The sequence below is a fragment of the Ochotona curzoniae genome, unplaced genomic scaffold (assembly GCF_017591425.1).
Source record: "Ochotona curzoniae isolate NIBS_2020 unplaced genomic scaffold, NIBS_Ocur_1.0 scaffold_4701, whole genome shotgun sequence".
In the NCBI taxonomy this organism is placed as follows: domain Eukaryota; kingdom Metazoa; phylum Chordata; class Mammalia; order Lagomorpha; family Ochotonidae; genus Ochotona; species Ochotona curzoniae.
In genome coordinates, this window is record NW_024467122.1 from 8434709 (window position 1) to 8447072 (window position 12364).

The window sequence follows — 12364 nt, forward strand, 5'->3', positions numbered from 1 at the left end:
ATATACATTACATAAAGATTGATGAATCTTGAGAGTGAAAACACCCGTTTGCACAGTGCCTGGGGAAGCGTGGTAGCAGTGTTCCAGGATTCCCCGTACTTCCCAGTGGGCCTTTCCAGTTACCACATGGAAGGACTGAGCCTGTCTTTGTGTTTTATGCTTTTGTTTTGTAAATAATTCCATTTCAAGGATTATGAATTTATGTTTACTGCAAATACATAGCCAAATTTTTTTCTTGTGCGTATATAAAATGGTTTTTTTTTTTGAGGGGTGAGGGAGCTTAACTGTTGATTTAATTAAGAGTTAGAGGGAGAAACATCTTCCATCTTCTGGTTCACTCCCCAGATGGCCACAGTGGCCAGTGCTGGGCCTGACAGGAACAGGAGCTCCTTAAAATACAAATTTATACAAAAGTTAGACTTTACTTCCTTCCTCAGTGTGGTCATCTTGCTATTCATTTGTAATATGGCCATGTTGATTTTTTGCTATTTCTGTTGCATTTTTAGGGTCCCTCCCTCCACATACATCCTTGTTTTGATTTATTTTTGTTGTTTTTTATACAAAAAGAAAAAAAAAAGCTTCCTTCTGCATTTTGACTCTCCGGATGCTGCACGGAGCAGTGAGGGGCCAGGCCTGTGCCTGGCGCCGGGAGCCCAGTGCGGACCCCCACGCCGTGTCAGGTGTCTGGCACCTAAACAGGCAGGCTGTCACTACTGTCAGCCCTGGGTACCAGATGAGAAGCAGAGGGGCAGAATGAACCGGACGCTCCTGTGTGGGATGTGGCATCCCAGCCCTTTAACCTCTGCCAACATGTGCTCCTTTGCTCTGTAACTATTTGAAAGGCGCACACACAGAGCGTTTGTAAATGTGGCACTTTGGGTATAGCTAAATTGACTTGATTTCTGTTGAGACTTTGCTCTGGTGTTGCTGCATTCTTACTTGGATCATTGTTAGATCTTGTGTTGTGAAGTCTTGAATTTCCAGGTGTTCTTTTCATTTTAAAATTGTTTTCTTCCAGTGTCTCTTGGGAAAACTTTTTGAGAATTTAAATGACAGCCCTTTGGATCAACATAAACAGATCACCTCCATCTATCTTTTCAACATGTATACTGCTGTCTTTATTTGTATTTGTGGAGCAGTGATCAGAATTTGAAATTAAATGCTTTATTAAAAGTTCACTGAGGGGCAGAGGCCATCTTTTTTTTCACTTAAACTCAAATTGTGCTTCTCCCCAAGTTCTTCTTCAACCTAACGTCAGTACTAATCTTGCTATCTATTTTGGTCGGAGAAAAGGCAAAGCGAGCGTTTGGAGTAGAGGAGCCGTCGGCCGGTGCCGTGTGGCAGCAGTCTCCCAGCAGGCCGGCGAGCACTGCAGTGTGCTGTCTCCTTTCAGGACTGGACTTTCACTCCATTGGCTCTGAAAGGAACGTGCAGGTGTATTTTCAGTATTTAAGGAAAAAGTCATTTTTAAAATTCATGAAAACTTTATTATTGTTAAAAATGTTTATTTGTCATCTACTTGGAAGCCAGAGTGACAGAAAGAGGGAGATTAATTTTCAGTCTATGGGGGGCCCCTGCCATGTGGTAGTGGGCTGAGCATCCAGCTGGGTTACCCGCATTCTGTATGGGCCCCTGTTCAGATCCTGGCTGCTCTGTTCCACCCAGCTCCTTGCCCCTGTGCCTGGGAGGATGCACAATGGCCCAGGTCTTTGAGCCTGAGCAGTTGCATTGGGCACTGGAGGAAATTTCAGTGTCATGACTTGCAGCTGGCCCACCCAGTTCCAGCTGTTGGAGTCATTTGGAGAGTGAGCCAGTAGATGAAGGATCTCTCTGTGTAAATCTGCTTTTCAAATAAAAATAAATTTTTTTAAAAATTCTTCTATCTTAAAGAAAGTTCTTCTATCTTCTGTTCCCAGTAGCTGGGTGGGGAGAGCTCAGCTGACGCCTGTTCTACAAGGTGGCAGATGCCCAAGCACTTGAGTTGTTTGCTGCCTACCCGGGGATGTCAGCGAGCAGCTGAAATGGAGGCAGAACCCGCAGTCTCATGAGCTGTGGCTGTCCCAAAAGTCAGCTTCATCTATGGGACCACAGTGCCAACCCTGGGAGTTTTGTTGTTGTACACTGTCAGGTGAATAAGGTATATTGGTCTCAAAAATTGAGAAGTCTCCAGTTTTTTGTTTGGCTTTGGTATGTTCACTTCATGATAATTAGTGTTTTGTTTTATTACCATTGATTGTGGTGAATCCTCACTGGGCTGTCTGAAGGTCTGTGGTTCTTCCTTTTTTTCCTGCTAAGATGGTATCGTCTTATGCTGTTGTAAGTGGATCTCTTCTCTTGACTTCAGGGCTAGATCTTGTGGATCTTTGTCTATTGCAAATCTCTGTCTTGACCCACCCTGTGTATCCAGCTGCATGCTGACCATCTCTGCTTTGATGGTCCACAGACACCTTAACTTAAAGCATATCCATTTCCGAGTTTGTCATCTTTCTCCTTTCACTCAGTAATGCACATCAGAAACCTAAGAGCCATCCTTAGCTCCCCCCTCGCCCCGTTTTTTCTGACTGATCCCTTGCCTCAAATCCATCTAGGTTTGTTGGATCTGGTACTTGTTTTACCCTTTGCCTAGTCTACGGATCGTACAGCTTGGTTATGACGGGTGTGTGTGTCCCACTTCCTCCCTTATCCGGGTCAGGCTTGAAGTTCCCACGTCTCCTGCAGTCTCTGGTGTTTTTCACGGCAGGTGGGGTCCTGGGTCATTTTCCATCATGCATGAGACCTTCTTTATACCATTTGTCTAATCTTCCCAGCGAACTCTTTGAGCCCCATGGGGAGGGAATGGGACTTAGTTTTGGTCTCCAGCACTCAACTTATCTGACAAATACCTGCTGAATAAATGGGTGAATTGTTTTTGACATTTCAGTCATAAGGGTCTAAATTATTTTTTTTTTTACATGGAACCACATGTTGAGGAGTTAGTATTTCAGTGGGAGAACACTAACACCTGGCTTTGTTCTCCATTGGAAATTCTCTTTTGACCTCAGGGTTCATCCTGCCTGCTCAGTCCCTGTGCCTGTCCCTCCCCATTTGATTTGTGATCCTCCTGAAAGGATGAGGAGACTGCCTCGAATTCGGATCTGAAGTTTTGGCAGGAAGCCCAGAGTTGATGATCTGAGCAGTGTCTTAGCCAGCTGAAGCCTAGAACAAAGAAGCCACACAGACTCTTGGCACATCCTGAAATGCGGCTTTTTGCTTCTTCAGAAATTGTGATTCTAGTCAGTTGATGCTGACTTAGAAATGGACACAGAACTCGGAATGCTGCACCCATGAATGGCAGTCCCTTTTGCTGCCCATAGTGCATCAGTAATGGTTGACTTTGTAGCCTGCCTGCTGCAATTGTAGTCTAACAGGATTTTGGAGCTAGAAAGACCTTTTTACTTGAGATAATCTCATTCAGTTCTCTTAACTATATGTGAGGAAAATACCCTTTTGAGTTAATGACAGATTTGGGCTCTGTTTTCTGTTACTTCTGGCCTAGTTCATTTTCTGTTTAACAGCATCTTTCACGGTTACTGGGGAATAATAATTCTGGACTCCTGCTTAGAGGAAAAGTACACATTTCCTGGTCTCCTGCAAGCTGGGAAGCCCTTGTACAAGTTATGTAACTCTTCACTCTGCAGTTTTCTGAATACAATAAATGACAGGCAAGTTTACAATGGTGGAAGGTTAGACTTCAGCTACACTGCTTTGTTTCTCCAACCCAGAAACTGCTGTTTCTTACATATTCTTCCTTCGTCCATTTAAAATTTTTTTAAATTTTAAATTCCTTTATTTTTTCTCTTTAAAAGGTACATAGTGTTGCTGGATTTTTTTTCTATTTTTAAAAATTGTTTTCCACAATGTAGTTTTTTTTTGGTATAGGCGTTCGTCTCTTCCCCTCCCTTGCCTTCCTCCTCTCTGCCTCTTTTCCCCCATTTTTACCACAATAGTATAATTCTTTACAGTACAAGTTACAGGTTTAACTTTCGGATATTTAAATGTGTCATGACATGATAATTATAGGCAAAGGTAGAAAACCTAGTACCGTAACGTAGTGGTAGATCTGTAAGCTCCATGGGGAGTAGAGATGCATACTGCGGAGTATTTTTGTTTCCTGGTCTGCTAGACTCCCTTGTGTGGTTCCTTTATATGAAAATATGCATATGTATTTGTTTACCTGCGTGTGTATTTATATGAATATATAGCAGTTTGCATACTGAGTTTCCTATGCTAAAGAAAACATGTTTGTCCTTTTGGGGCTGGCTTACTTCACTTCGCATAAAAGTTTCTAGCTGGGGCTATTTCAAGCCAGTGACAAGATTCATTCTTTTTTACCTCCATTTTTCTAAAGCATCAAAATCTCGATAATTATCATTTTTGTATATTGCTCATGGAAATAGTGTGTGGTGAATTTACTGTGGCTGAAGATATTTCATTTGAGCTTTAGCCTCATGAGTGTGTTTCAGTAAGTAAAAGAAGTCCTGTGCTTTTTCTTGAACATTCATGATGACCATTTTCAGACATGAAACAAAGGTTCAAAGAATTTTACAGTAGATTGCTGAATCCCGACCACTGATATCCTACCATTATTATGTTACTAAATTTGCATTCTTACATGTTTTTGTTCATCCGTCTATTCATTCCTTAATTAATTCAGAACTGCTCAAAAAGACTGCCTGGTTATACACATAGTAGATAGACTTGCTGATTTTTTTGCTAAAACAAACTGATGGTTAGCAAGCAGATAGACATGACTTAGTCTATGGCTTCAACTAAGAACAGAGTCATTTCTCTGCTTATTTCAAAGATGGCAATAGTTGGGGAGGCATAGTAACACTAATATTTCTTTGGTTTTGTGTATTGACCAAGAGATATATCCATTTGACATTTTCATTTTTTATTGCCTTGTTTTTAGGTTCTTTCATATGAATCAAGCTAATAAAGTTATGTTTTATTTTAATAGAGAAGTAAACTGTTATATCACCTTTCATGCAAAAAGCATCTTTCCAAAAGATCATTTCAATTGACTGAAATTTTTGCTTTCATAATCCTTCCAGAAAAAAACCCACAATGTATTAATTTTACTGTGGAATGTTGAGAACAATTGTTTTGATTTTTTTCTCCTTTTACAAGCAGAATAATACAAAGATTTGTCTATTTTTATTTGAAAGGCAGAGGTACAGAGAGAGGAGAGTCAGAGAGCTTCTATCCTCTGACTCACTGCTTGAATGATGGCAGTGGCTGGAGCTAAGCGGATCCAGAGCCAGGAGCTTCTTCCTAGTCTCCCCTGTGGTGCCTGGGCCATCACCTGCTGCTTTTCCAGGTTCATTCTGAGAAAGCTTTATTAGAAATGGAGACCTGGTGGGGAGGGTAGCTCTAAGCTGCATCGGTATGGGCTGCTGCTGGCTCCGACTATGCTTTACTGCCTGGGCTGCACTGCCACCCCCTAGAATGAAAATTATTCAGCCATTCACATATGATTTAGTTTTCCTTCCTTAACATTAGGTGAGTTTCTTCTTTTGATTACTGTCTTTTTGTAAAATGGAAAGCTGTGTGGTGACAAAGCCACACGGAGTGCTGGACACTTGGTGTAGCGGGTAAAACCCTGCTTGGAGAGACCCCCGTTCCTAGGGCTGGGCTCTTGGGTTTGTTTCCATTTGCAGCTTCCTGCTGAGGATCCCTGCCCTCCAGTGGAAGTTGCAGATTGAGGTTCTAGCCTCTGGCTTTAGCCTGGCCCAGGGATGCAGCAGGTAGAAATCGGTCCCTTTCTCTCCCTCCACGTCCCTTCCTCCATCCCTCCCGCCCTTCCCAGTCTTCTCTATGAGTGACATTACCTTTCAGTTTAAAATAAAGGTGTTATTTTTAAAAAGCATATCAGAAATGATAAGGTGTTTCATTCCAGAGTTAGAGTATCAGAACTGAGTGCTTGGTATGTGACTTGCGACTTGGGCTGGGAAAGGAATAGGAGCAGGATTAGAGAGGCAGTCAAGCCCAGCTAGTGGTGAGCGCAGTGGGGAATGGCCGGTTAGAGCCGGGAAGCAGCTGTGAGGTCAGCACAGACTGAACACATGGGCAGTTATTGCAGATTGTTTTTAGTGTATTTGTTTTAGCAGCACTAGCAGATTTACTCTCAGTGATGGTGGGAATAATTTTAATGCATTAAGTCTGGCCAGTTTTTTGTCAGAAAGGAGAGCAGCTCTGTCTCCAGTGAAAGTGGTGTTTGAGGGAAGTTTTGTTACATTTGATTGGAAGATTGAAACAAAACAGTGGTGAAGTTGGCCCATCTTATCTCTGAGAGTGAACAGAGGGAGCTTTCTCTTCCCTTGTTCATCTAGCAGGAAAGTTAATCCAGTTGCTTTGAACTTAGGAAAGCAGGCTTTCTGTAGAAAGATTCATTTTCTAAACTGGCATTAATTTTCAATTAAAGTTGCTGTGGGCAGAGAGCACCTTGATGGTCGTGTTCTAATGACACTGCTGGTGTCTGCGCTCTAACAGCAGACAGAGCTGAAGCAGGCGTTTGTAAGAGCAGGTGCTGGGTGCTTTTCCGAGAGGGGCAAGCTTTGCACACTTCCACCCTTGTGATACTGAAATATCTTTTCAAAAATGACCCACTGTACTCAGTCAGCACTGAGAGACTGTGTGATTGCTAAGCCTCCAGAGCCAGTGACACCATCTGAAGGAAATTTTGTTAGGAATTTGTTAGTGCTTATACCTTAGATAATACCTGATTTTCCTCTTGAGTGAGATGTTCATGATAAAAATCATGCAGACTAGCCTGTGATGTGAGCAGGATTTTGGAGCTTAAGCCACTCTTACTACATGGTAATTCTTGGGGAAATTGAGGGTTATTCATTTGTTTTTCTCATTTGCTATGATTTCAGGTAAAGGTTGAGTAGTAATTCTTCAGTAAAATTGGAGCTACAGCGAGCGTCAGTGCTTAATTGGGATCTTAAGGCGTGCATCGAGCTGTCCTAGCAGATGGCTTATCTGTTTTCCTGAAACATGTATTTACAACTACTGAGTCTAGAAGTATTTTATCTTTTCCTTCCTTTGTGTAACATAAGGAATGCTTCTAAATGTTTCTGTAAATATTTTCGATGACTCGGAGTAAAGCTGCTCTGACTTTAATCTGATGTGAAGTGAGTGTAGCGTTGCAGAATTCTCTTGGACACTCAGGTTCAGCTCGCATAGAAGGGGTGCAGCTGAGCATGTGTTCAGAGTAAGTTCAAAACAAAGCAAGTTTCCTGTCTGTCAAAAGAAAACAAAAGGTCTTCCACAAGTATCAGAATATCTTTCATCTTAATACTACAGATTTTGCTGTTTCATTGTATAGAATTGTTTGCTGGGGGTTCTTGTTAATTTTATTGAAGACAGTTTCTTAAAAGTGATGTGTTTTTCTTTTATCAGAACATGGCCATGGAGGAAACAGCGATATGGGAACAGCACACGGTGACACTTCACAGGGTGAGTTGTGCTGCAGTCAGTGGTCTGTGTGTGACTCAGAGTACGGCAGCTCTGGAGAACAATAGAGGAAAGCCAGATGTCAGGAAGCCAGAAAAGAGGGGAAATGTTTCTATATTCTTGTTTAAAATTAGAGTCGCAATAAATTCTGTATTAAGGTCAAATGAACTTGACTACCTTTCCATGTAACCTTTTGGGGGTTATTTGCGTATTTGCTGCTTTTATTCCTGATAAAGTGATTGGAAAAAGAATTCTGTACATTAGTATAAATTAACATTGTTTCAACTGCTCTGAGTGTGTATGGATAAATATAGGCTTGAGATTTAAAATTAAATGAAAGTTTGACTTGGAGCATGTGTATCCCAGGAGTTGCTTCAACAATTGCAGTGGGTGCAAAGGATTAGTAATTCTCTTGGTGGAAGTGAGAAGCGTGGATGAGCAGAGACTGCCTTGATTTCAGTCCTCGTCCTGAATTTCTCCTCTTTAAAATAGGCAACTGGGGGGCCCGGCGCGGTGGCGCAAGTGGTTAAGGTCCTCGCCTTGCACGCCCGGGATCCCATATGGGCGCCAGTTCAATCCCGGCAGCCCCGCTTCCCTTCCAGCTCCCTGCCTGTGGCCCGAGAAGGCAGTCGAGGACGGCCCAAAGCTTTGGGAACCTGCACCCGCGTGGGAGACCCGGAAGAGGCTCCTGGCTTCGGATCGGCATAGTATCGGACCGTTGCGCTCACTTGGGGAGTGAATCATCGGACGGAAGATCTTCCTCTCTGTCTCTCCTCTCTGTATATCCGCCTTTCCAATGAAAAAATAATAAAAATAAATCTTTAAAAAAAAATAAATAAAATAGGCAACTGGGGCCCGGCAGCATGGCCTAGCGGCTAAAAAGTCTTCGCCTTGAACACCACGGGATCCCATATGGGCGCCGGTTCTAATCCCGGCAGCTCCACTTCCCATCCAGCTCCCTGCTTGTGGCCTGGGAAAGCAGAGGAGGACGGCCCAAAGCTTTGGGACCCTGCACCTGTCTGGGATACCCGGAAGAAGTTCCTGGATCCTGGCTTCGGATTGGCCGTTGCACTCACTTGGAGAATGAATCATCGGATGGGAAGATCTTCCTCTCTGTCTCTCCTCCTCTCTGTATATCTGACTTTCCAATGAATAAATAAATAAATCTTTATAAAAAATTTTTAAAAATGAAATAGGCAAATGATCAAACCCCCTCACCCTTGATTTCCGCAGTGTTTACAGTAGGGCTAATGGTACAGCTCATGGTTTACCAATGCAGAAGGCGGATTCTGCCCCGGTTCTCCCCGCTCTGCGGACTCTCCTCTTGTAGAATGAGTGCACAGACTATTTCAGTAGGCGTCACACACTTGGTACTGGCTGTTTTCTCATGACCGTGTCTGTTGTCAGGAAGATGGACGGGGGAAACCGTGTTCCTCAAGCCTGTTCCTGGTGACCCCGTGACTGTTTGAATCTGCAAACTGTAGACTGGGCAAAACCATTGTTTCAAAGACTATGGTTGTAAATAAGGTACTGCAGATGTTTCACAAACTACTACCAGTCTCATCTGTGTCCATCTGAGTCATGATTTCCTGTTTTTGAAATGTACTGATAGTATCATATTTAAATCAAACATATATGATTAAATAAAATAACTTAAGATTTTAATTGATGGGTTGTGATATTACACTTATTATTTTGTTTAAGATTTATTTGGTTTTATTGGAAAATCGGATGTACAGAGAGGTGGAGGCTCAGAGAGGAAGATCTTCCATCCACTGATTCACTCTCCAAATGACAGTAACAGCCAGAGCTCAGCCAGTCCGAAGCCAGGAGCCAGGAGCTTCTTCTGGATCTCCCAGAGGGGTGCAGAATCCCAAGGCTTTGAGCCATTCTTGATTGCTTTCCCAGGCCACAAGCAGGGAGCTGGATGAGAAGTGGAGCTGCCAGGATTGGAACCAGTGCCCATTTGGGATCCTGGCACGTGCAAGGCAAGGACTTTAGCTGCTAGGCTACTGTGCTTGACCCACTTGTGTTTTTTTTTTTTTAATTATTATTTTTTTTATTGGAAAGGCGGATATACAGAGAGGAGAGACAGAGAGGAAGATCTTCCGCCCGATGATTTACTCCCCAAGTGAGTGCAACGGCCGATGCTATGCCGATCCGAAGCCAGGAGCCTCTTCCGGGTCTCCCACGTGGGTGCAGGTTCCCAAAGCTTTGGGCCGTCCTCGACTGCCTTCTCGGGCCACAGGCAGGTAGCTGGAAGGGAAGCGGGCTGCCGGGATTAGAACCGGCGCCCATATGGGATCCCGGGCGTGCAAGGCGAGGACCTTAACCACTGTGCCACCGCGCCGGGCCCTGTTTTTCTTATTGTTGTGATTCACATATTGTAAAATATGTACTTGATACATAGTTTTTAGTTTAAATAGACAGATATGCTTAAGTGTATGCCAAAGTTAAGGTAATGACAATTTCTCTGAGATTTTCCTTTGTGCCAGTTTGTAGTCAGATCTGCACACCCTCGGATAGGTGTTTTTGTTACTACACTTTTGCACTTTCCACGATGTTGTCTGACCCGACCCTGTAGGCAGCACCTTGAGGCTGGCATCCTTCCCCGTGCCTAATGCGTTTGTGGCTCCTCCCTGAAGTGCTCACGTCCTTCCTTATTGCAGAGTAGCATTCTGTTGCAGGAATGGCTCATGCTTAATTCCCTAGGCAGGGTCCGTTGGGATTGTTCAGAGCTGTGAAGACTCTGCTTCACTGTGGACGCTTCGGTGTGAGCACACCCTTCCTTCCTCTTGGGTGAACACTTAGGAGTGTGTGTGGTGTGGTAGTCCTTGAGTTTCCATCTTCCCGCCTGCTGTGTGGGAGAGCCCCGTCACTCTGGGCCTTTGTCACCCGATTGAGCCAGACTAACCGGGCTGGTGTTTCCACCTGTATTCCTGTGAAGACTGATGATTCTGGGTATCTACTGATGTGTTTTTAGTCATTTTTGTGTCTTAGGTAGAGTATGCTCAAATCTTTTGTCTATTTCTAATTGAATTTTTTCTTATTATTTAGAGTTTGAAATTTGATGGAATATATATGTGTAAAATACAACTTCACTTGATCTTAGCCAAAAGGCCTAGAAGCGATATAAAATAAAACTTTAAACATCTATTTAAGACCTTCCCCAACTTTTTTTAAAGATTTATTTATTTTTATTGGAAGGTCAGTTATATAGAGAGAAGAAGAGACAGAGAGGAAAATCTTCTGTCCAATAGTTCACCCTCCAAGCAGCCACGGTGGCTAGAGCTGAACCAATCCGAACCCAGTAGCCTGTAGCCTCTTCCTGGTCTCCCATATGGATGCAGGGTCCCAAGGCCTTGGTCTGTCCTTGACTGCTTTGCCAGGCCACAAGCAGGGAGTTGGATGGGAAGCCGGGCTGCTAGAATTAGAACCTGCACCCATATGTGATCCCAGTGCACATTCAAGGTGAGGACTTTAGCCACTAGGCTACCATGCGGGGCCCCCTTTGCCCAACTTGTAATCGGGTTGCTTGTATTTGGTTGTTGAGCTATGAGGAGTTCTGCATGAATCCTGGATGCTAACCTGTTGTTTTCTACGGGTTTGGCAGCTGTGGATTGCCCTTTCATTCCGTTGGCTGTCCTCTTTGATAGACAGCTGCTGGAGTTGTAAGCATTCTTCATATAGTTGAAATACAGGTTCTTTATTAATTAAGCCTTGTTTTGTAAACAGTTTTTCTCGGTGTGGCTTGTCTTTTCTTTCTCATGATGTTATCTTTGCAATACAGAAGTTTTAAGGTTGTTTTTTTGCATAAGGTGCATTTTGTGAATTTTTGTATCTGAGAAATCTGTCAAATTCAGTGTCACAAAGATTTCTTGTATATCTTTGAGCTAAATTTTGTGTATGCTGTGAGATATGAGCAGAGAAACTTTTCAGGTAGACTCTGATTTTTGAGCAACTACCGTGTTTAAAAGGTTATCCTTTCTTCACTTCATTACCTTGATGCCTCTGCTGCTTTCTTGCACGTCAGGGAGCTGGACTGCAGGGGAGCAGCCTGGGCTCAAGCTGGTGCTGCCGATGTCTGCACTGCAGGGGGAAGCTTAGTCTGCTGTACCACGGTGCTGGCTCCTGGATTTTTTCTGTTCTTCCTCTTCTTTTTTAATGTTTGCTTGTTCTAGTTTCTTTGCCTTTTTGCATAAATCTTAGAATAAAGCTGTTAATTGTTAGCAAAATATACCAAAATTAAAATTTTCCTTGTGGTTGTGTTTAATCTATAGGTCAGTTTGAGAAGAACTGACAATATTAAGTCTTTCAAACACCGAGTGTAGTGTATCTGATTTTTTTACGTCACCATTTGGAATTTTTGGCATACTGATCTTATACACTTTTTTAGGCTTACAGTTAAATATCTGGCTTGTTGATGCCACTATTGGTTTGTTTTTAATTACAGTTTTTGAACGCTCATTGTTGCTATGTAAATACAGTTAAAAATTATAATTTATTTACTTAGTTGCAGAGAGAGAGAAGCATATAATCCACCTGCTGGCTCACCTCCCTGATGACTGTGATGGCCACAGCTGGGCTGGTCCGCCCCGTGGGTAGCCGCAGCCCGGGGGCCGGCTCACTGCTTCCCTAGGCCTGTTAGCAGGGGCTGTCCCGCAAGAGCAGCGCTTGGACTGGCACGCATCCTGTGTGCTGCTGCAGGCCGTGCCTCCCCTGTTCTGCCAAAGCACCGGCCTCAGTAGCATTGATGTGGAAGAATTTGTGTTTGGATTTGGAACAGAGAATGCTCCCTTGCATCGTTACCCCCAGCATGCAGTAGCCAGGGTTTGAGCAGGCTGCTGCTGGGGTGGGCGTGCATTCC

At 43.4% G+C, this 12364-nt stretch overlaps 1 protein-coding gene across 2 annotated transcripts in view; it reads left to right on the top strand.

Moving 5' to 3' along the window:
• Positions 1–12364, top strand: part of TJP1 (tight junction protein 1) — a 234926-nt gene that overhangs the window by 151356 nt on the left and 71206 nt on the right. For both annotated transcript variants that reach the window (XM_040969244.1, XM_040969245.1), the window contains exon 3: positions 7444–7500. In XM_040969244.1, the coding sequence (XP_040825178.1) occupies positions 7444–7500 (57 nt within the window). The remainder of the gene's footprint in view (positions 1–7443; positions 7501–12364) is intronic.